Source organism: Phoca vitulina, unplaced genomic scaffold (genome assembly GCF_004348235.1).
Source record: "Phoca vitulina isolate PV1807 unplaced genomic scaffold, GSC_HSeal_1.0 scaffold65, whole genome shotgun sequence".
NCBI lineage: Eukaryota > Metazoa > Chordata > Mammalia > Carnivora > Phocidae > Phoca > Phoca vitulina.
Genome location: NW_022589768.1, coordinates 11198572 through 11223697, shown reverse-complemented (window position 1 = coordinate 11223697; position 25126 = coordinate 11198572). Strand labels below are relative to the sequence as shown.

The window sequence follows — 25126 nt, the reverse complement described above, 5'->3', positions numbered from 1 at the left end:
AAAGTGATTAGGGAAATGCAAAGCCAAAGTGAAACGAAACGGATCTATTTGCTAAGTAAGAAGGGCACCATCCAGCAAAGAGGAGAAGCAGATTAATAGCTGCCTTACAGCAAAAACAAATGAACACAAAATCTAATTTACAAACCTATTAGATTTGCTATGTAAGCTGTTCACAGCTGATCTGATTGTACCTCTGCCTCCAGAATCCCTGCAAGACAAAGGAAATGCATTATTTATAAACCCAGCTCTTCTTCGCAAAGCCCTCTTCAATCACCAGGAGATCCTGCAGCCCGCCTGGAGAACTACAGAGGGAGGATGAGATCTCACTCTGGCTTCTCCAGAATGGGCAACATCCTGGCCCAGCCACAGACCCAAGCATTTTACAGGGAAGTAGGCCTCCAGATCCTTCCGGCTTCCCACTTGAACACTGTTTCAATTCGTACCAGGGTTTCCACTTGAGATTTTCATTTGAGTCTTGAGGCAAACTTCTTTGAGATTAATCTCCCCTAGTTAATCCCAGAGGATAGTACACCTCAGCATGACTCAGCATGACATAGCATCTGCTCTAGCATGACTTAGCATGACTTGGCATTTACTCTAGCATGATTCAGCATCTGCCCCTGGTCTTCTCTTGCTCTCACTCACATGTGTTAGGATGTTGTCCATCACATTCCAAACCTGAGACACCAGAAGTTCAACAGAGGCAGCAATGATTGACTCAATCATTGCCTCCAACCAAATGTGATAATGATTTGCTTTCTGGTGGCAGGAAAAATAATAAGTGGTGTAACTTTTTGGGGGGCGGGAAGCAGGAGATGCTGTTTGGGGTCCTAATAATGGGGTCCTTTGCTTCTTCCTCTGGAATATAGGTTTTTGGAGTAAAAGCCTTCTAGGTCTCTTTCCAGCACCACCATCCATTCAATTCTGGAAAATTCCATTCTGAAGGGGGCCTCTAGGGCCATGAAGTTTCATCCTGCTTTGCTAGCACACTGGGCCAAGGGATAGATGAATCCATCCATCCTCAGTACCTAGTCCACTCTGTTCCCTGTGTGTGTTTTTAAAAAAAAGTTGTGAGACTAATTATTTTTATTAAATTAAATACTTTTATACCACTGATTTATAAGGATGTGTGGTTGAGGAGCTCTTTCTTCATACTTTTCTCATTTTTAAAATTTCCATCTAGGCTTTCAGTCAGGGTGTTGGAACACTCCAAAGAAACAATTAAATCACTGGCAAAGCTGTGTGTTTCAAGGGATCCTGTGATTTAATGAGAACTCTTTGGGGGAAGGGAATGCTTATCTCTACACTGGATATAAGTCTGGATTTTTCTGTCTGCTTTCTTTAGGGTTATATCTGTAGTTATAACACTGTGTGTGCCTTTTGTGTATACGTGTGTGAAAACATACATGTCTTTTCCTGATGGACTGAAATGTCTTTTCAGCATTATTTGGCAACAGGCAACATTCTCCCACTTCACAGCCAGACAACCCAACAACAGGAAGTATGCTACGTCCTGCCGAGAGCCTCCTCCCTCAGGTTTTTCCTCAGGTCTCAAATTTCCATCCTTCCCCGTCTAGTTCTTGATTGCATGGAGTATCATTGGTTCTTCACATCTTAAATCAATGCCTACTATTTCCTTTTTGTTCCTCCTTGTTTCTCCCTGGGAACAGAGCTCTGTTCTGGCACTTTTAACTCAGGGGTCTGGGAATATCGGCCAGCTCTGGCCCTATAACTATTATCTACTCAGATCAAACCCCAAGGACTTTCCTGTTTGTACTCCTGTCCACATGTCATTGACCTTTCACATCCCCCCATCCTGACCCCCCTCCTCAAAATCAGTACTCTTCACGGGGAAGGAAGACCTGCAGGGCTAGATATTAAGTGCAGTAATTAATAGTGCGGTAATAGCTGAAGGCTAATGAAAGGTTAATGGAACAAAAAAGATCATCCAGAAAGATTGCATATAAGAATTGATGTATGACTTTAAAAAATCATGATCAATGAGAAATTCAATAAATGGTTAGGAGTAGTTGGTTAACAACCTGGAGGTGAGGTGGAGGGGAATGAGTTGAATGTTACTCTATTCTACACAGCAAAATAAATTTCAAATGATTTAACTAGTGTTTCCTAAACGCCAGCCATTCTCATACTCCTATCACCAGTTTGCCATTTTCTGTTTATCACTCACACCATTACCTACTTAAGTTTTAAAACTGACTCATCTTTAAAAACTCCTGATCCTAAGCAATGCCATCTGTGAAAATACAGGTTGATATTGTGATTATATATGCATTTGAAAAGAACACAAAGTCATGAACACAAAAATATTTATCAATGGAATTCCTAAAGTCATATTATCCCCAAGAATACTTCTAGCACCCTCTGGAAAAGACTGAAGAGGTACCCATTTAAGGAAGGGATCCCATAAGAAATTGGTGAGAAAATGGAAGAGAATATTTATCAAATCTTTGATGAGGTATGAAGAGTGTGTGTGAAGGACTTTTTTAAAATTCAGAAGGGTAAGAAGAATCATAACAGAAAATATAAGACAGATTTGACTTTATAAAAATTTAAAACTCGGGGCGCCTGGGTGGCTCAGTTGTTAAGCATCTGCCTTCGGCTCAGGTCATGATCCCAGGGTCCTGGGATCGAGCCCCGCATCAGGCTCTCTGCTCGGCCAGGAGTCTGCTTCTCCCTCTCCCACTCCCCCTGCTTGTGTTCCCTCTCTAGCTGTCTCTCTCTCTCTCTCTCTCTCTCTCTGTCAAATAAATAAATTAAAAAAAAAAATCTAAAAAAAAAAATTTAAAACTCTGCTTATACAAAAAAGCAATCCTCAACAAACCCTGGGCACAGTGGCTTTCATGAAATTGAAGCAGGCATCAGAAGAGAGAGCAGCCCTCTGGTTTAAGGTGACCAGGGGTTTGGAGAGAACCACGTGCCTGACTACAGCTGTCCCAGGTCTTTCTCTTCTGCCTCCAGGCCAGGTCCTGGGTGGCACCAAGACCTACTGACGTGGGCACCACAAATCCAGGTCCTTTTTCATACCAATACTTCCTCTACCTCAGGACTACCCAGCTTCAGCACTGTTGACATTTGGGTGGGATATTTCTTTGTTGGTGGGGTTGGGGATAAGGTGTTGAGCAGCATCTTGGCCTCTATCACTTTATGCCAGTAGGAGCCCTTCCTCACCCCCCAAGTTATGACAACCAAAAATATGTCTAGACATCACCAAATGTCCCCTGGGGCAAGGGGCCAAATTGTCTCCATTCAGAATCTCTGCTCTAGCTCTTGTTTCTGCCCAGTGCCCCCGGGAAAATGGATCTCCCACCAGCCAGCCCATCCGTGTCACCTTCCTGAGCTGAACGCTGAGCCAACGCCTGTGCCTCCCTTCCAAACCATCCCATTTTCATTTCTCCGCCATCTTTTCCTTCTCCTCCCAGAGCATTCAATTGTCTTACAGCATTTGTCACCTTCATGGTGTATTTAATTATTTCAACTATTTTATGAACTCACGAATTGGGGGGGAGCTTTAAAGAAATCTCATGTGCATAGTCCAAACTCCTCTTCTTAGAGTTGAAACCAGGGCCTGGAGATTGGTCCTGGTTGCAGTTTCCTCAGCTGCTCACTACACTAGAATGTCAGCCCCTGGAGGGTATGCATTAACCAGGTCTTTTATTTTCTGTATTCTTTTTTATTATTATTGTTATGTTAATCACCATACATTACATCATTAGTTTTTTAAATTTTTATTGTTATGTTAATCACCATACATTACATCACTAGTTTTTGATATAGTGTTCCATGATTCATTGTTTGCGTATAACACCCAGTGCTCCATGCAGTACGTGCCCTCTTTAATACCCATCACCAGGCTAACCCATCCCCCCACCCCTCTCCCCTCTAGAACCTTCAGTTTGTTTTTCAGAGTCCATCGTCTCTCATGGTTCGTCTCCACCTCCGATTTCCCCCCCTTCATTCTTCCCCTCCTGCTATCTTCTTCTTCTTCTTCTTCTTTTTTTTTTTTTAACATATAATGTATTATTTGTTTCAGAGGTACAGGTCTGTGATTCAACAGTCTTGCACAATTCACAGCACTCACCATAGCACATACCCTCCCCAATGTCTATCACCCAGCCACCCCTTCCCTCCCACCCCCACCACTCCAGAAGCACTCAGTTTGTTTCCTGAGATTAAGAATTCCTCATATCAGTGAGGTCATATGATACATGTCTTTCTCTGATTGACTTATTTTGCTCAGCATAACACCCTCCAGTTCCATCCACGTCGTTGCAAATGGCAAGATTTCATTCCTTTTGATGGCTGCATAATATTCCATTGTATATATATACCACATTTCTTTATCCAGATGAATGGATATTTTCTGTATTCTGAAGCCTTGTGGACTCTGGAGGGACTGCCCCTCCTAGGATTAGCCAACTCCTAGAGACAGTAAACAACTCACTTGGGAGTGCACCTTTCAAAGGCAAACCAACCAACCCCTGCCACCTCCCTTACTGGGGTCTCACACTCTGGGCTACTATCCCCCTGCCCTAATCACCCCAGAGCCAGGTATTAGACAGCTAGGGGCAGACCCTATGTCCTACAGCCTGCTGGATTTATTCAAACTAGCCAACCTCAGCCTGCTTGTCCTGCCTGTGAGAACAATAATAAAGGCTCTTGCCCACAGTTTTCCCCATCTCTCTGCCTCCTAAGTGACCTGGGATCTGGGAGTATAATGAACTATCTTTTTAATGGCAATCATCCCCTGATCTGTTGGCCTGACCATACCTAAATAATAATAAGACTTATATTAAAACAGGGGGGACCCTGTCTTGTTCACCTTCACAGCCTTCCCCAATTATGGCTTAGTGAATCAAATCTAACTTCAAGGTTAAGTGGGACTTTTCTTTCAAAGTCTTCCCTTCCAGTGAGCATGCCGTGTTCCTGCATATTATCTACACCTGTACAAGATACACTTTCACCTCTCAGATATCCATAGAATGGGGCAGACCATCATTCAAAGAAATAGATGGCAGATGTTTCGCTCAACAAGAATCACATGAATTGACAAGGGATTTTTTTTTTTTTCTGATTAGGTTTTGCCTTCACTGTTATTAAACTAAGCTTACCTTCCTTACAATGGAGGAATGCTGATACCTGCTTGGTTGAGTGACTTAAGAAGATGATCAGGTAAAAAAAAGTTGCTAAAGATAATTCACAGTGTGCTGAAGTCATAGAAACAAAGGCACTTATCATCCAAAGGAGAAAACATATGGGAAAGCACTTTGCACACATAAAGAACTCTATAAAACAAGGTATAATACTAGTGATAACCACTGTGCATTTGGCCCGGCTGAATATTCTCAGCCACAGTGATGATAGAGATTGCTTTAGAGCCCTGCATTTTAGGACAGTGATCTTTCCACCACTGACCCAATACTCCCTCCGCGTAGAGCATACTTGGTAAACTAAGACAATACGTAAAAATGGTATGTTAAAAAAAAAAAAACCACATCATGTACAGTTAGCTCTGTTTTTAGTGAAAAGCAATTAGCAAACCTGAAAGCTGCATTTCTGTGTTGCCTCTTCACCCAAGCCCAGTTGTTTATGAGTAAGGTAACATCTAGCGCGTTGGGGTCTTGTAGCTGTTTAGAATCTCCTGTGTTCTCTGTTTCTCACTGGAGAGTCAGGCTCGGTAAACAAACTGTCAGCTTTAATTAAGAGTCTAGACCCAATTTAAACAACTGACTAGTTTTGAGAATAAAAGATTAAACTAAAGCACAAATCATGAATTTGCAGATGGTTCTTCCTTCAGAGTTTTGGGAGGATACTGAATGCATTTTTTTCCCTTCAATTTTTGCATAAACCACTTGGGGTTCCTACCTGTTGACATCCAAAGGACACACTATAAGTAGATGGCCCCAGAGATGCATGGTGGGGAGGACTGTAAGGAAAGGGATGATTCATTTGGGGTTAGCCACATGGACAGAGCTAGGGCTCCTGGGTTCAGGGTTCAAGTGTGGGTTTTTTCTTTTTTTTATTATGGCAAAATATACTTAACATAAAATCCCCATTTTAACCCTTTTAAAGTGTACAATTCAATGGCATAAATATATTCACAGTGTTGTGTAGCCATTACCACTATGTAGCTCCAGAAAATTTTTTTAATCACCCAAACAGAAACTCTGTACCCATTAAACAATATCTTCCTGATCCCTTTTTCCCCCAGCCCCTGGTAACCTCTATTCTACTTCCTATCTTCATGAATTTGTCTATTCTAGATATTTTATATAAGTGGAATCATACAATAGTTGACCTTTGTGTCTGGTTTCTTTCACTTAGTATAATTTTTTAAAGATTCTTTCATGTAGTAATATGCATCAGAAATCTAGCTTTTGATGTGGCTGTTCTAAGGAGGCAGAATATCACAGAGACAAGAGAGGGAAAGACCCCTCCAAAGTGTTTGTGTCTTGATCCTTGAGCACCTGTGATTAGAACAGGAACAGAGATTCTACCAGCTGACCAGTGCTTGGATGGGTCAGGGGCTCTCCTGCCCAGGACTTACTTGGCAAGCAGCTTCCTGAATTTGTTGCCAGAAAATTAAGCTTTGCTGTCCATCTCCTCCTCCATGGAGCTGGTTGTACTTGGCCAAGTGCTCAGATGGGCAAGGGGCCCAGCCTTGTTGATCCAGTGCAGATCCTCACCATGAGGCTGGCAATAAAAGTATTTTCAGTTGCCCTAGCACAGTGGGAAACATGGCACCCCATCCTTTGGACCAGGCCAATTTGCATTCCTGAAGAGACTCTGTCACTGGTCTCTGATTCACTCTGAACAGAAGGCAGTTACATGTGGTGTTGTCCATAGGCTTAGTAATTCATTTTGGGTTGATCACTGTGAGACCACCCCCTACCACCTGAATACTACCTGCATTTGTGGGAACTTCTTCCCAGCTTTCTAGTCATCCTGATCTAGGGCATCTTCAGTAGATACCACTGGGTAGTCCTTGATGAAGGACTTGTACCCGGTCACCAGCTAGTCAGGAGTAATGCAATGGCTGGGTTCATGAGGAGACCTGAAGTTTGAGGTCATACTTTCCAAACTCTAAGAACTAGAGGCTACTGCATTCATGCCATTCGCCACCTTGTAAGTGTAGCCAGCCTTTCTGGTCACATTCCATAGCAACTCCAAGGTTCTGTATTCTGCAGGATATGAGTCAGCAAACTTTTCCTTTAAAGGGCCAGAGACAGCAAATATTTTAGGCTTGTGGACCAAGAGGAAAAATTGAAGGTTTTACAATGAGAAGAATGCAATTCTTTTGGAGGGGAGATTGAAGTTTGCTTAATTGAGATTCAAAGTTAGTAGTCCTGTCATCATGACAGAAAGGTGGCGTCATTCTTCTATAAAGCCTTCCCTTCCTTCTTCCTTCCTGTGAACTCATCAGAACGTGTGTCTCGAGTCTCTATTTTGGACTTCTACTCAATCTACACTTACAGGGTTGGAGAACCTTTCATATGGGGGTGCAGGTTAAGAGCACAAGGCTCTGTGATAAGACTCCCTGAGTCTGAGTTCTAGCTGAACTAACTGTTAGCTGTGTGATCTTTGACTATTATTTAACTGATCTAGAAGCTTCTGTTTGTTTCCTGGTCTACAGAATGAGTAACAGTATCCACTTCATGGGGTTTTAGTAAGGATTGCATGAGCTAATGAATGCAAGGCTTTAGAACACCGCAGGACGTATTATAAAGCACTCGATATTAGCATTACACTTCCTTTAATTTTTTTTCCCCCAACCTTTTAAAAATGTCAAAACATTCTTGGCTTGAGGGCCACATGATAATAGGTGGCTGGCTGGATATGACCTGTGAGCCACATTTTGCTGACCTCTGCTCTAGGGAGTTAAGAGCAAAATGCCTCTCATCCCCCTCCTGGGAGGCGTCTTTGCCATATTTCTTTTTGATGACATCCTTCTGATCAAGCACACCTTTCCTGAAGTCACAGCTCCCAAGGAGGACCATGAACTCCTGTACTGCCGGCTCTTCACCACGTGACCGTGGATCGCACTGGAAGCTGGAACCAGCCGGTCACTTCTGGATCGCCAGCCAGGACACAGCATGACTGTAAAGGTCACTGCAGCTTCAGTTTTATGGGCAGCAAATGACGCTTCTGGCTTGGTAGTGCCATCAGATTCAGACTTATTCCCAGTGCCACCCATGCTTGTCACCAGCTTGTCTCTCTCCTCCGGTTCCATGAACTCAGCTTCTCGCTCATCAGGTCGGCCTCAAGCTCTACTGATGTGCTCAAAAGTCTCTTTGACACCCTTTCCTGTACAATGAGTCTTATTGTACAGAAGCTCTTGGACCTCCCAGATACTGAAACATGCAGGGCACAGAGCTCTGAAGAGACCTGGGTAGGGTTCGACCCTGACAATGGTGTTTCCATGACGATCGTGATCTCTGCTGTCGGTGCCAGGGATGAGGGTGAAGTTAGCGAGCTCACAGGTGTGTCTCTTATGCCCCTGAGCTCTCCTCATCGGCCGCTCAGCTCCTTTCTCTGCTGTCCTCCCTTCCTTCACTTTAAATATTAGCATATTATTAAATTATTAAATATTACCCATTTGCTTTGATTTCAGCAAACTTTTGCTTGTTAATCAGCTTCCATCAGTGTACAAAAAGGAACCAGCTCACTCCTGGCTCTTCCCATTGCTCAAGTTCAGAAAACATCCATGTGAACTTAGGGCTTTGATTATGTTCCAGCGAATTTCTCTAGTCTTCGTATAAAAGTACAGATAGGCATCTGCACATCAAAATTCAAGTAAACAAGTCACTTGGATGCCAAACATTTTGTACCTGTTTATTGCTGATCCTTTCTCATCATGAAACTGTCACCTCTAACGGGGTGAGGGAGAGGGAGACCATATGATTTATCACCCAAACCAGAGCCTTTTTGGAGTAAACTGAGGCACTGATTACCATCCACGTGGGACTCGCCATCCTCTAATCCATACCCATTTTATAAAGGAGACGGACTTTATAAAAGAAAGACTTCTAAGAGAATGCTGCATTCCAAAACCCTGAAAACACTCGAAAACCCAGAAACCAAGGCAGTTAAATCTCAGACGTGAGACATATTTATTCTGTGACTTGAGCTGGAGACAGTGAAGCTGTCAGCGGAGAAGACTTCTGTAAGCCATTCAAGGCTATAGAGACTTTTCTGAGAGCCCCCTGCCCCCATCCTGAGGGCTCTGCTTTACAGCGAGCCAGAGCACTTGTCCTACTTCTGTGTCCTGGTCCTACCTGCAGCAGGGTTGCTCCCTACCCCTGCAGCGTCACCTAGCACGTGGCTTTGCCAGACTGCCGCCAAGCATAGGACAGGGTCCTGCTCATCTCCGTGTTGTGGGGGGTGGGGTGTTTTTCTCCTGCACATCAAACATGCTGGGGAGAGAGCTGCTGAATAAATAGATGAGTCAGGAAAGCTGAAGGTGTCCCTCCACTGCAGAGAAGAGGACTCAGCCTCCCAGAAGCATGGTTTGGGGAGGAAGAAGGGAAATCCTAGCCTCACTTCCACCACCACTGCCCACCTACCCATGTCCCTCTAGGGGGTTGCTCCAGCCTCAGGGCTTTTGCACTGGCTGTCCCCCCTCCTTGGAACACTCTTCCTGTAGATATCTCCATGACTCACTCCCCGTTCCTTCAAACCTGGGCTCAGATGTCACTTTCTCGGAGAGACCTTTTCTGACCACCCCATTTAAAATAGCGTCTGCTTTGCTATACCCCCCATCATGGCCCTCCCTGCTCCCATCTCCTTTTGTCTTCTTATCACCATAGTCATGTATTAAATGCAGTATCTGATTCTGCCCCTGGAATGTAAGCTCCCTGATGGAAACGCTGTGTCTGTCTTGTTGACGGCTGCACCCCGGGTGTTGGGCACAGTGCCTGGACATCGTAAGGGCTCAATGAATATTTGTAAATAGAAGGAGTCTGCCTCCTCCCTTCCTTTGTTCCAAGAGAGGAGCTAGCTGTTCTCTTATCCAAACCCAGGAACCCTGTAGGAGCTAGCTGTTCTCTTACCCAAACCTGCCTGTGCTCTGAATTGCATCCCTTCCTGCCTTTTGAGACTCTTGTTCTATCAACTACTTCTCTCTTCCATAGATTCAACAATGTCCTTTCAGCTCTGTCATACTTCTGATACTTATCCTGGACCTCACAATAGCCCTGTGAGGCAGAATTGCTTATCCATTCCATGTGAGAAGACACAGGCACAGAGAAGGTGAAATACTTCCTAGAGCAGCATAGGGACTAAGTTGGGACACCAGGATTTGGACCCAGGAGACTGGCTCAGGAGCCCAGCTCCTGATTCCTCTGCCATGTCACTGGCTCATACCCACTAGCATTTACATATATCTTTGCTTTTCTCGTCTTAAATAAACAACCCAACCTTAATTCGATATTCCCCTCAGCACCTTCTCTATGTCTTGCCAGCCCTTTGCAAACTCCTTAAAGCATTGTCTACACTAATCGTCTGTGTTCCTCATTCTACCCTTTCTTGGCACCCCTCCAATCTGGTCTATGTCCCCGTCACACTATCAAAACGAGCTCTTGTGTGAACATCTTGCAATGGACGCTACTCATTCCCCATCTTATTTGAACCCCATCCTTGTGTGATGACAGTGGCTACTTCTTCCCTCCTGGATAGGTAAAGTAGGGGCTTCCGTCTGCTATGGGACAGACCTCCCTCTAGAGGAAATATGCTACTAGGAAGGGACATGATGAATGATCCCCACCGAAGAGATGGGTTAGTCCTCAGGGCATGGTTAAGATTCCTTCTGGCTCAGAAAATCCATTGTTATATTAAATCATCACCACTTAACACTTTAAGGTTCCACTTACAGCGACATAAAATCCCTCCTGGATTCTCACTACTCCCCAGACAGAGGGTGTCCTCAATTAAAAGTCTTGATTTTTCTCTATATTCACACTCAACAAGATTTTGTTCAGCATTACTTTCTACAATTTTTCTTACAAAATATTAGTTTTATGAAATTTTCAAATACGAAATATACTGGAATATATATATTTTTAAATGAAGTAACCTCTCTTTTCCCAGCAAAATTTACTTCCTAAGAGTGATGCCTTTACCAACCCAGGTGACAATCCCTGTCCCAGATGGACATGTTAATAAAACATATTTCTAGGAAGGGGATGCAGATTCCAAAGAGATCAGTGAAAAATATTAATAACCTCATTTGCTGGGCTCTGTAACAGGGACCTGTTAATTTCCATATTGTAGTTTTAAAAATAAAACACACACGTCCCAAAAGGTTAAGTGATTTGCCCAGTGAAAACAGTGGCAGAGCAGGAACGGGGGTCTCCTGTGCCTGCAGAAAGCCTGCACCCCACCCTTCACCTGCTGCAGGCAAGGATTTAATATACTGTCAGGGAGATGCCAGGGAGTTAAGAGGAAGCAAAGATGAACTCAACAAGTGGTTGTGAGACAGTTGGTGAGCTGACTGGAGAAATATTCAAGTTAGATTCTTCACCTGCACCACACCAGTAAGGATAGAACATGATCCAGTCCTGGAGTTTGAGATTAGAGAGCCAGCATGGTCGTGTGGAGCCCCTTCCCCCCAACCCCAATCCAGGTCTGACTTCTTGTTCTAACCTCGTGTGGTGGAGGAAGCGAGGGAGCTCTGTGGGGTCTCTTGAACAGGGCACTCATCCCATCATGAGGGCCCCACCCGCATGACCGAATCACTTCCCAGAGGGCTCCACTCCCTAACAGCTTCACATTGAGGGTTAGGGTTCCGACATCTGAATCTGGGGGGACACAAGCATTCAGACCATAGCACCTCCACTGGCCAATTACTTAGCGTCCATTTATCGGCAGCCCCTGGGCCTCTGGGGCTGTCATCTTTGCCTCTTGCGTTGCATTAGAAATATATTCCTGCAAAAAACCTGAGCGGGAGCTTGGCAGCTCTGAAAACCTCTCATTTCATTCATGTGGCCTGCTATGGATAAATCTGTGCTCTTTAAAAAGAAGCAGAATGCCCGTCCAGCGTGCCGCGCTTTGCTCTTGAACCTGCCTCGCCTCGCCAGCCACTTGAAAGGCCTCTACCTTAAGCCGGCCTTTCTTCCCTCTCTTTTGTTCACCTCTTGATGGAGCCGCATTCAGAAACAGCATCCCCATTAATGTCACCTGCAGCCTTTCCCCGAGGAAACCCCCCGAGGGCACCAATGTTGGAGAGGACTTTGAAGTCCTGTTTCTTCTGGGTGTCAGATGTGTCCCCAGCCTGCCTTTCCAGCAGTTGCCATGCACAGAGAGTTGGTGTCATGAAGGAGGACGGCCAGAACCATCAGCTAGGGGACTAGGGCTCTGTCTCCTGATGGTTCTGGCTTTGCAGCTCTAGACCCCTCTAGGTCTTGATGTCCTTCTCGGTAAAGCAAGGTCCTGTTGTGGGACTGAGTGAGAAGCACGGGACGGACAGGGACGTCGGTTGCAGTATTAAGGTGACAGCTTCCGCCCTCTGGATCAGAGCAAACCATGGTCGGGCGTGGACTCTGCTGAGCCCCCGTGGGACAGCTGTCCTCAGGGAAGCTGCCTTTCAGCAGTGTAGCCCACGAGGGAGAAATAAGGACCAGCAGGTGGAAGAAAAGGCGTGTGCTCACCATGGCAGAGCCGTGGTACCGGCTGCCGTCACTCTCACTGATGGTGTGCCGGAGACTGAAGTAGTGCCCTTCCTTTTCTTCAGCAAACTCTCAGCTAAATAGCAGGAGGCATCACTGGAGGTTACATTGTTGAGAGCTGGGCGTGGTGTATCCACTGGCTACCAGGCTGTGCTGGACTGAGCTCTCAGGAGGACTCTCTTGCAGAAACTCTCCAAGTGCCATCTGGTCCTTGAGCGGGTCCGACCACACGTCGGTTCTCTCTGCTCTGCAGGTGAACTGAGCAAGACCCGAAATATGCCACGAGCCATGGACACTGTCCTCCTCCATCGAGTGGCCTCACTTCTTCAAGTGTTCCCTGAACCTTTCGCACTACTTTCTCCCAGCTCCTCCCCACCTGCCTTCCCTCCCCTCCATGCTGGGGTAGCTCAGAGCCCTGCTGAGCATGGGTCACTTGTCCAAACCCCAACTTCATTGCTTGTCTATATGCCATGACTGCCTGATTCCCGGCAGGCACACCTCACTGCTGCTTCCAGAATCATGGGCATCCTGGATACCTCCACACAGAACTCAAACCTGACCAGGATGACAGCCTACCTAGGTCATTCAGAATCAAGGTGGCATCTACACTCCCCACACGCCCTCACCACATTCCCCCTTCCAAGACCACCCAGCCTTCAGATTGTACACCTGAGGGGAGCAGGTGCTGACCTTCATGGCCTCACTCTGGATCCCTGCTTGGTCTCCATCTTCTCTGCCTCTCTGTCTTGGAGAGTCATTCTCTGCCAGGCCCTCCCACACTGGACCCAGCTTTCTGAGATGCAAAGTACAGTCTGGTAGTCCCTCCTTGAAACTCTTCAGGGTTCCCTCACAGACCCTCACAGCTTTCACAATAAAGCTCAGAGTCCTTAGCAGAGCACAGGAGACACTTTCTGAGCTGGTCCTCTCTGTCTTTGTATTCCATTTTCCCACATAGCCACTTGCTAACTCCACCAAGCAGAGGGAAGTTTCTGGAATGTGTGGGTCAGATCCAAGGTTGTGTCCTTGAACATCAGGCTCTCCCTCAGGAATCCTTTATTCTATCTGTATTTACTTAATTCAGAGTTTATGAAGTGCCAGCCCCAGGTCATATCTGGCCTAAATACCTGTCTGGGTGGGGGTAGCTTGCATATGCTAAACATTTTAAAAATCAGAGGCCAATATTTTAAAACTCAAGGGAATAGTTATTGTAAAGCATGCTAATTTCTGGCTCTTTTGAACAATCAGAAGATCTGGCCACACTGAGCCATAGTAATTGGTTGAGTTGAGAAGCAGCTGTGCCTCAGGTTGGTGGGATTGGGGGGTGGGGGGAATAGGTTCCATTTACCCACAGTCCTCACCACTTCCTCTTGTCTTACACTGAGATTCCTCACTTATGTATGTGTTCTACCTGGGCTCTGTAGTTGAACTTAGTTCTACCTGGACCGACTCTTTGCTACTCAGGTAGCAGAACAGTGCATGCCACCTTCTCCATTAACTCCCCTGACTCAGAAGCCCCTCTGATGCCCGGTATAGCAAGCCTGCTGGACCTGAGGGTGTGCGGGGAGCGGCAGGGGTACTAGTTTCTTGTTCCTTCTCAGTGACAACTGACAAGGTGCTTACTGATAAAGTCAACCATAAGCAGAAGAAGAACACCCGGAGGCCTAGTCCTTTGCCCCCTGCAACGTGTAGAAACAAAGCTGCTAGAAAGGAATATCTGGGAGCTTCCTTCTTCCTACCATACAGTGAGAGGTTGCTCCCCAAGGCTCACTGATTGAATTGCCAACCCATAGACTAGTAAGAGGAAACCAGCCCGAGCTCTGGAAGGATACTCAGCCCTGATGTCTTCAGGTGTCAGCCGCAGCCTCCATCCCCACACCCACCCTGTGTTCTGCAAGAGTCTGGGGCTCTGGGGAGGAATGGTAGAGGCGTTCTGCCAGTTGGGTCCTCCCTGTGAGCCAATTCCTGATTGCCTTGGAGAAAAGCCCAGAGGTGGTGCTCAGGGTGGAAAACATGACCTCCAGCCATGTTGTTAGGGTCTAGAAAATGACTTCACTCAACAAATGTCTGTAGCTTGTAGCAGGTGGGGGTGGGGTGAGGATGGGCGTAGAGGATGGTGGCACCCAAGCGTGTGTCAGGTTGATGCTAGAAACAGGTGTCTGGGTGGGGACTTGAGAAGGACTGTGCTTGGATGACAGAGCCCAGAGGAGTGATCATCCTGAGTTCTTACTGCCTGAGCACAGCATCCAGCATCACAGTCCATGCCCTCACTGTGGATTTTCTCCTTTCATCTCTATCACAACTCTATGAGGTGGGCAATTTTAGTATTCCCATTCAATTAGAGACGTTAAGCATTGAATCCAAGGATTTACAGCAAGGAGGGGCTAGAGGCAAGATCTGAAGCTGGCTTTGTCTAACAGATTGTCTCCAAATTGGGAACATGGTGCAAGGGGTTGGGGGTGGGGGTGGTCAAAGTCCGAGTGGAGTCAAAACTGGAGCAAACCCAGAAGAGAAGCCAGAGAGCAGGGCCAGATGGCCATTGTACCTGGGACACTACACTTGACTCCAGACAGATGCCCAAAACGTCCCCTGGCAGAGCCAAGAGGAGGAAGCAGGAAGCCAAGTCCTCCAGGGGGTGTGTGTGCAGGGGCCTGGGGTTGTCCATTGACTGGATTCCTGCCCTCTCATTCTAGGAGGGTTTGGCCCTAATGCTTCAAATGTTTCTAGAAGCTTTTCAGGGAGCCTGGTTTCTGTTGTGAACACGCAAAAGTGAGAAGCGCAAAGATGGACTGGACAAGTAGCCCCTCCTTTGCTTTTCCTCTTGCCCTGAGCATCAGTCTGGACTCCCAGGGGGGTTCTGCCTGTCTGCCTCCAGGGTCTGGGTTGGTGGCTCTGCATGGTGCTCTGGGGACAATGGCTCAAGGTAGAATTTCTGGCTTTGGACTGGGGCTTCCTCAGCCTTACCCCTTCCCTCACTTCTGCCACTGAATTCACCTAGAAAATGCCAGGGAAGAAGCTAGAGTGAAGTGAGGGCTAGTCTGCCCCTCCCTGGACTTTAGAAAAATCCAGAGGCAAAGAGAATTCTTCACCAGCTGACTTCTCCATGTGCCCACAGTGGACTGGATAAGTGGATGGGAAATTTAACCCTTTTTAGGCTCTTGTAAAACACCCTGGCATGTGAAGGGCTTTGCATGGGCACATTCAGAATGGGGAGGAGTGAGGAGAGGATGCCCAGGACCTCCCCACCCCCTGGCAGACGGATGGCAGAAAGGGATCTAGCCTCTCTGCATTTTTATTTTGTTTTATTTTATTTTTTGACAGAGATGCCTCTTTGATCCAATACTGTCAAAAAAAAGAGTGGCAGAAGAACACAAGCTTTGGTGTGATCCCTAGCTCCGCCTTCACGAGCAGAGTATTTAAAGCTGAGCCTCTTCCCTTCTTAAAGTGAGTAAACTTTGAAGAGTAAATGAGGTAATGAATATATACAAACAGCTTGGCAGATGCTATTTTTACTTTATTTTTATTATTTTTCTCATTAAAACTCTTCTGAGAAGAGAGATAGGTCATGGCTGGATTCCTTTGTCTTCCCGTCATTTTCTTCCAATTAGCATGTACTTATTGGGCACCTACTATGCGACAGGCCCTGAGCTGGGTGCTGGGGGCACAGTGGGGATAGACAGATAGCACCCCCCCAGGTTTGAAGGTGCTTAAAATCTAAATTTGGAGGGGCGCCTGGGTGGCTCAGTCAGTTAAGTGTCTGCCTTTGGCTCAGGTCATGATCCTGGGGTCCTGGGATCGAGCCCCGCATCGGGCTCCCTGCTCAGTGGAAAGCCGGTTTCTCCCTCTCCCTCTGCCACTCCCCCTGCTTGTGCTCTCTCTCTCTCAAGTAAATAAATAAAATCTTTAAAAAAATCTAATTTTTGGAGACAGGAAGCACACACATACACATACAAGAAAGGCAAATACCCCAGCAAAGGAACAGAGTCATAAACATGTACTTGGTGGCACTAAGAAGAAAGTAGGAGGAATGGTGATGGATTTGTAGGGACTGGAGGCAAGCTCTGTAGGGGACAGGGAGGAGCTGCCAAAGGAGCCGGCATTCCATCAGAATCCTGAAATCTGAGCAGGAGCCAGACTCACAAAGGGCTGTGAAAAGAGCCCCAGGCAGATGGGTCTGCTCAGGTAAGAAGAGCCTGATGGGTTGGTGGATCCCAGATCTTCCCTCCTTTAAAATTCATGTTTCTGGAGCCTCCCCACTCTAGAATATGGTCTCTGAGCCTTCATCCCACTCTTCCTCTCCCCAACTCTGGTTATTGGTCCCATTTTCACCTCAACATTGTGGCTTTATCATATAACTTCTCCTGTCCTTCTCCCACTCATCTTTGTTTCTCTACCTTACTTTTACAAATGCATACTCTTTCCTTTGTAAACGGTTCTCCTCCTGCCTGGTCTCCACACCCCTGACCTGCTTCTCCTTCCTTCTCAAGCCTCTTGTGCGGCCAGACTGTAATCGCTGCCCCTTTGATTAGGGACCTCTCTTTGAAATCTTCTTTCACCCCAACATTCTCCCAAATGTCACCAGGGACCTGCTGATGGCCAAGCTCAGTGGCCCCTGAGCACCCTCAAACCTAAGGTCCTCCTGCCAGGAGCACTCACCTCTCTTGCTCACTGCTTTGGTCCCTTGGTTCCCCTCTCATCTTTGTCCACCCTTCTCCATGGACTTTGCTACCTTGGCTTCTCCTTCCCTCCTTCTCCTTCCACCCTCTAAATGAGGGTGATGACCAAGGCTTAATCCCGGGGTCTCTGCTTCTTTAGGGATTTTGTCTCCACTCCTGGCTTCAACTTCTCCCTACAAATGGCTTCCAATCTCCATCTCCAACAACCTCCCTCCTAAATATTATTCTCTTATGGCTTGGTCCCTGGTTGCCCACCATCTACGTGACCATGGACAATCTCTTCTCATCTCGGGGCCCTTTGTTGTCACACTTGAAGAATAAAGGGGAATGAGCCAGCTGATCTTTTGTCCCTATGCTCCGATAATTAGTGATTCAGTCAGTGATTTTTAAATGTCTTCATCTCCACATAAATAAATTGCATCCTTTTATAATCATCATGTTTAAGACCAAACCATTGTCCTAGCCACCACTGATGGTCCCCAGAGTGCTGTCACTTCTTCTCTGTACCACGATGCCCTAACTCTCTCTTCCTTTCCATCGACACAACTGCAGCCCATACCCTTCATGCTCCTCCTGTGAATGACCTGAGTGGTCTCCCCAGCTCATCCTCCTCTAAGCAACTCCCATATTCTCTGCACAATCCTGTTCAAAACGCTTCAAGTGTCCCTATTGTCCATAGCATCTTCTCTTCAGCTTTGTGGATCCCTTTGAGAATCCTTTAAAATATGTGGATCCTTTGCCCAGAAAAATGCCTAGAATTTCAAGAGGTTCATGGATCTCCTAAGATCCATCACAGACTCTTTAGAGGTCTTTGGACCCCAGCTTAAACCAAAGTGGCTCCCAAAAGAACCAAGTGTGATATCCTCAGCGCTGACAGCTTGGCTCTGAGCCCTCTGTCCTGCCATGTTTCCATCCACCTCCAGGCACTTCTGAAGCCTCCACTCCAGCCAAGCTCCTTGCTGTCACTCATACCTTCTTTGCCTTAGGCCATTCTCCCCATCTGGATCACCACCTTCATTCTTTTTCTGGCTAAGTCCTTGGACCCTTCCTTGGACGCAAGTCCCACCCTGATCCTGCCTCCTCTGGAAAATATCTTTCTTGTCCTCAGCCCTCTTTGGAGCTCCTATAATATGAATCATCAATGCCATTAGCACAACAATGTCACTTTCATTTTCATTACAAGGCAGGGCTCACCGCTGAGGACAGGCACCGCCATTGCACACACGAGAGGTTTGTTGGTGACATGAATCTTCCTGATAACCAAAGGAAGAAGGCTTCCAAGACTCCCCAACTTAGCTATATTTGATAACAGCTTTTTTATATTTTATTACACACACTCAGGTGCTTTTCTAACACATGGAATATTGAGCATAACTTATCTGGAACACCAGTCCTGCTGTAATATAATGATTCTCCAAGTGGTAGTGGAAGACAGGAAACAGTGATGCTACTGAACCTCTCTTGCAAGTTTATCAAGGCGCTTCATTGAGATGTGAGAGTGTCTATTGCAATGCCTGGCATGTAACAGGTGCTTAGTATGTTAGTTTGCCTTCTCTGATGGTGGCCTTTTTTTTCTGTTTAATGTAGAGCAAGTGGTGGGTGAAAATAGACCAGCACCTATTTATTGCCCTCTCTAAAATTTCAGGGCAAGGAATTCAGAGGCATAACAAAAGGATTTGCTATTTCCAGTGAGTCTGGACTCCCTCCAACAGGGAAACTCATCGAGGGAGGCACCCAGTTGTGATGCGTTGGAGCCAGAGAAGACCCGTTCATTCTACAGATAGGGAAACTGAGGCCCAGAGAGCTTCAGGCCTGCCCTTAAGGTGAATGGCCTGGTGGTGGCGAATCCACAACCAAAGCCCAGATCCCCAAATTGTTGCTCACTCCAGACACATCTGTCATCAACCCCTAAGAAGTCTCTGCCCGGTCAGACCACAAACGCCTTGAGCCTTCTCTCTATACTGGGTTCAGCTTTGCAGGGCACCAGCATCCAACACAGGGCTTGTGAGCATCTGTGTACAGTGAGTTGGGTGCGGCTTTGTGATGAGCGCATAAAGCTTGTGGTAACTGTCACAGAATCTAGGTACCAGGGAAGTTTTTCTCCAGGGGCACCATGCTCTTTCTACACCTTATCAGGAGCAGACTTTTCCAGCGGACTGGCCCACGGCAGATAGCATGCGCTGGTTACGCCAAAATGTGACATTTGAGAAACCGTTACTGAGCATTTACCACGTGCCATGTACTGGGGACACATTGGTGAACGGGGCAGAAATGGACCTTTCTCTCATGGAGATTGTCTTGTGGTGGATGAAAACAATAAGAACAAAAGTAAATACACCACCGCCTAGTCCAGGCTGAACAATCGTCTCAGCGGCTAATCTCCGCCAATTTCCAAGACAGAAAATAAAAACAACGCTGCACAATGGCATTCTGATGAAGACTAAAAAATCCAAAAGTCAACACATTTTACTTTATTTTCTCTCAATTGATCTCAACTCCCAAATGTTCCAGTTTCAAAAGGTGAGATTAGGTACCATTAAGCCAGCCAGACCAGCCTTGATTTAAAAACCCTCCTTGTTGCTACAAGATGGAGGAGGTTGCAGACCCTTATTAATCTCCTTGTTATCAGCTTGATCTCAGCCTGCCAGGAACCAGCTCGCCTGATTCCTGATTCTGGCCACATCTCTCCAGTCCTCTGGCTTCTGTGTACCAGGTCACGGAGACTATAGAACCGTGAGTTACCCTGTGAGCGATATTTATGTTAACGGGGGGCTGGTCTTTCTTCATGGAACCAGGAAAAAGGAAAGAGGGCTTCCTCTGTAAATAGGATGGCACTTAATGGATTTCAAATCAGACAGTTCTATGGGGGGCTCGTATAATTCACATTTTCTCTCCTTTGGCCATGGAGAGAAACATAGACTCCATCTCAGGATGTAGGCAGCAGGGGCCTTTCTGAGCCTCAAGGAACGAATTCCCCTCCTTTCCTGCCCCCTCTCCTTTCCTTCCTTTGTTCTCCAAACCAGCACTTAGTCTCTGCGAGGCACCATGCAAGGAGCTGGAAGCACAAGAAGCACAGGTCTGCAATGGCCCCAGCCCTCCTAGGGCTACCATCTCGCAGGCAAGAAAGGTACCACGCAAGACACACAAAGCATAAGGTGCAGCGCAAAAGAGAAGTAGAGTGTGTCAGGAGACTGCGAGATAGGGGTCTAACCTCGTGGCGTTGCTGGGGGTGAGGCGCCTCTCGGGCCTAAATCGCCCTTGCCTTTCGAGGCATTCACAAGACTGTTTCATTGGCCAATTCCTTATTTGTACCCCGGGCAATTTCCCAGGTCCAGTGAGCAAGTGTCTCTGTAACTAGTTACTTTCTGGGAAGATTAACTCACTTCCTCTCGATAGAAGTTTTGCAAGGATTGTCACAGCTTTGCTACCAAAGGGGCAGATAACGATCACAGGGAGGAAGTAAGGCTAGCCCATCATCACTGCGTAGACATCAGTCTTTTCCTGGATCTACCTTCGGGTTTTGCTAACTCCACTTTATTGACTTAATACTTTTTTTACAATGACTCACTTAAAAACATAAATGAATTTATCATAAAAGGAATCTTTATATCACTGCTATAAATAGAATACCAATATCCCCTGCCCTAAATAGAAAGTAATGGCAAAAATAAATACAATTAAATTCTTGGCTACCAGCCTGCCCAGAGACCGTCTTTACCTGAAGGAGCAGGTTGGTTCTAAGGGCTCCCTTATACCTGTCTCTGATCACCCCCAGAGTCTTCCCCCACCTCAATTCCTCTGCTTTCTGTAACAGAGCAGAGTTTGGGATGAGACTGCAGGCTGGGTAAGCCACCAAAACCACCCAGGAACCCCAGGAACTCCAGGGTACTGTTACTGCGTATACCAACAGGGAAGGGGGGCCATTTCCTGTGTGAATGACCACATCCCAGCCAAGCTCATGAGGGGGCTTAATGATCCAGCCAACGAGTGCTTTGCTGTCCAGCTTCTCCGGAAATTTCAACCATGTGCTATAGCTCTGGGTTGAGGTTGTTTCTGGTATAGACACACTGACTGCAGCCTCCTTAAAAAACTGATTTCATAAATCAGTTCCACCCTTGGCTGGGATTTCTCCTTGCCTTGCCTCATGTCTTGGGCCTCATCTGGGGAGGGGCAGAGAGAGAGAAGCAGGATAATCCCTGGGGCTAAATCTGAAGCATCTGGGAAATGGCCATCTAGACCTTGAGAAAATTCAGTTCTCTTTTTCTGTGTTTAGGAAGCAGTTACTTTACCTGAGTCTCAGTTTACCTCTCCATAAAGTGGGTTTTGTAGACGTTTTATAATAAATGTGCGAAATAATGTATGAAAAGCTCCTGGTGCATATATAAGCATCCAGTGAGTGGCTATAATAATAACTATTCATAAGTTTTTCTGACATTTGAGAGTAACTCTAGGCCAACTCTGTGATGGGTAACAGGGATCCTTGGACAAGTTTCCCCTGGTCTGATGGGCCAACCTCACTGACTTGGGCTGGGGCTCTGCAGAAGGCCAGGAAACCAGCTATTCCCACCAGTGGAGGGAGTGTTCATACAAATCACCTGGGGTCTTATAATGATGCAGATTCAATTTCATTAGGGTCTAGGGTGAGGCCTGAGATTTTGCATTTCCACCAAAACTCCAGATGATGCCATGTGGCTGGTCTGAGGACCACCCTTTGAGTGACAAGGCTCTAGCCCCGTGGTTCTCCGAGTGTGGTCCTTGGAGGCACCAAGGGTAACAGCATCACCCGGAACTTATTCATTTGAGATTTGGACTCTCAGACCGCACTCCAGACCTGCTGAATCAGAAACCCTGGGGTGGGGCTAGCACTCTTTCTTACAACCCTCACGGGATGCTGAGCCATAGCTTTGGCGCTTCCTGCCGCTGGCATCCACAGCACTTGCTCATCCCTCCTGTGTTAGGGGAACTGTGTGGCCTGAGCCCAAAAGAGAGAGATACAGCTGCATCTCAGCCCTTCCCAGGCCGGAGAGAGCTAAATCTCTGGGGGCTAGCATTTGGGGGCTCTCTTCTTTTTTTCAGATTGACCATTGACCCAAAAACACTTACCGAGGCTATCCTGATGCAGGTGGTAAGGCAAGAGGCAGCCACAAGGACCTAGATCTGGGTGGGAGGGTGGTTTGGGCTGTCTATCCCCCCACCCTACCTACTCCCCCCACCATTCTGTGCCTTCCATGCAGCTTGGGCTTTTATGAGACCTCATGGGCCCCTCCACTGAACTTAGACGGGCAGGCAGGCCGACAAGTATTCACAGAGTACAACAAAGAAATCCTGTGTTTGCACTTTCCACAACCCTAAATCCCAAGTGTTGGGTATTTGGCCACCTCCAGCAAGTGGTTTGCATTTCTGTAAATCTAGGTCTATATTCCTTCTTCCTTTTTCTCCTTCTACTTCCTCCCCACCATGCTTTTTGGTACTCTATTGTTTTTTGAATTAAATAGTACTCCCATTGATGTTGCTTGGTTAAAAGCATAACCACCCTCTTAAAATAAATCAATGTGTCTTGAGCACCTGCCAGGTGCTCTTTTTGGCGGTTCACATCCATATGTGTGTTTTTAATTGTGGTTAAAATACACATAACATAAAATTTCCCATCTTAACCATTTTTAACTGTACGGTTCAGTCGTGTTAAGGACATTCACGATGTTGTATAACCCATCTCCAGAGTTCTTCTCATCTCGCAAAACTGAAACTCCGTATATATTAAATAATAACTCCCTCCTCCCCCAGCCCCCAGCAACCACCATTCAGCTTTCTGTCTCTGGGAATTTGATGACTCTCGGCACCTCATGGAGATGGCATCAGACAGTATTTGTCCTTTTGTGACTGGTTTATTGCACTTAGCATAATGTCCTCAAGGTCCATCCATGTCATAGTGTAGCCTGTGTGAGAATGTCCCTCCTTTTTAAGGCTGAGTAACATCCCCTCATACCTATATGCCACATTTTACTTATCCTTTCATCCATCCTTGGGCATCTTTTGGCTACTGCAAATACTACTGCTATGAACATGGGTATACAAACACCTGTTCGAGCCCCTGCTTTCAATTCTTCTGGGTCCACACCCAGAAGTGGGATTGCTAGATCCTATGGTAATCCTAGTTTTAATTTTTTGAGGAACCGCCACACTGATTTCCATCATGGCTGCACCATTTTTCATTCCCATGATGTGTGTTTTATTTAATCCTCAGAACACTGTGAGTTGGATATTATTAACCCCGTTATTTAGATTAGGAAGCTGGGGCTCTGAGAGGTGAGGTCACCTGCCTGAGGTCACACAGGTAGTGTTTCTCCAGAGATGAGAGCCTCAATCTTCCCGTAGTTATCCTCACATCGGCAGCTGGGAGAAATTTACAGTGAAGACCTAAGCGAGTTATTCTGACACTGCTGGAGGTTAGAGCTTTAGTGGGGAGCACCAGGCAGGCCGGGGAAGGGGCTTCAGAGTCTTGGCTGGTTCCACGCCCAAGGCTGGACCGCCGCGGATCTGAGCGAGGCCATTTGCCAGCACGCTGTGCTTGCGTTCCACGGCCTAAGAGGCATCCTGAGCAGGCCAGGATGGATACAGCCCTGGGGATTTCTGTCTTGCCCTTCTCTTTGCTTCTCCTCGGAACTCAACCTATTGATCCGGGTACAGTCAGACATCATATAGAGTCCTCTGAGGGTCAAATCCCAAGTTTTGGGAACCATGGAGGTACAGTCAGAGAGGCTTTGCTTCTTCTTCTTCTTCTTTTTTAAGCTTTTATTTATCTACTTGACAGACAGCATGAGGGAATGCATGAGCAGGGGGAGCGGCAGAGGGGGAGGGAGAAGCAGGCTCCCCGCTGAGCAGGGAGCCCGATGAGGGGCTCCATCCCAGGACCCTGAGATCACAACCTGAGCCGAAGGCAGACGCTTAACCAACTGAGCCACCCAGGCGCCCCGGAGAGGCTTTGCTTCTTACAGGAGAATAGCAACTGAAAGTCACCAACCCTATCAATTTACCAACTCATTTTCTCCGGAGATCTTATGCCTCCTCCCTTCATTATTTAAGCCACGCTGGCATTTACCGAGAAAGAAGGTGTGAATTAATCCTGGATATCGCTCCTCCGAGCGCAGCCAATGTTCTTGTTCTGGAAATCGGAGCTGGGGAGCTAACAACACACGCCCACACCTCCCTGGGCAGAGTGCAAGTGTGGCTGCCCCTTCCTCAGCATCCGCTGAAATGTGGCGCCCGACGGCAGCAGCCAGCACTGCGTCTGGGGGGCTCCTCTGACCTGCCATGAGCCTTTCCTGATGTCTCAGATGTCCCCAGCTTCCCTTTACAAACTCTCTGTGTGGGACAGAGGGAGCTGTTGGAATAGGGCAGCAGCCCCGTAATTCCAGTACCCGAAAGTAGCTAAGGCCTGCACGGGCTGTGGCGTCAGGCAAGCCTGCCTGGGATTCCAGTGCCTCAGTTTCCCACCTGTGTGACCTTAGCAAATCCTGGAACCTCTCCGGGCCTCCCCTTCCTCATCTGCAAATGGGCAAACGGGGTGGTTGTGGGGTTTAAGGGAGTGGAACGGTGCACACGTGTCAGTCCCTGGAAAACGGGGCTCCCTGGGCACATGCCACCTCCCTGCACCAGCCTGTCCCCTCCCAGCCAGCTTCCTTCCACTGCCCTGGAGCTCTCTCTCAGTACCGCTGCTCCCCACAGACCTTCATGTTTCCCAGCTTTAGCCTCTGGAAGGAGGCGTGTGCAGAT

At 46.9% G+C, this 25126-nt stretch overlaps 1 protein-coding gene and 1 pseudogene across 1 annotated transcript in view; both read right to left on the bottom strand.

Moving 5' to 3' along the window:
• The window catches only part of ST8SIA2 (ST8 alpha-N-acetyl-neuraminide alpha-2,8-sialyltransferase 2), a 91030-nt gene that overhangs the window by 58040 nt on the left and 7864 nt on the right, over window positions 1-25126 (bottom strand). Inside the window, exon 2 of the mRNA XM_032392126.1 lies at window positions 146-208. Coding sequence (XP_032248017.1) covers window positions 146-208 — 63 coding nt within the window. The remainder of the gene's footprint in view (window positions 1-145; window positions 209-25126) is intronic.
• On the bottom strand, window positions 6562-7089 carry LOC116624202 (annotated as a pseudogene).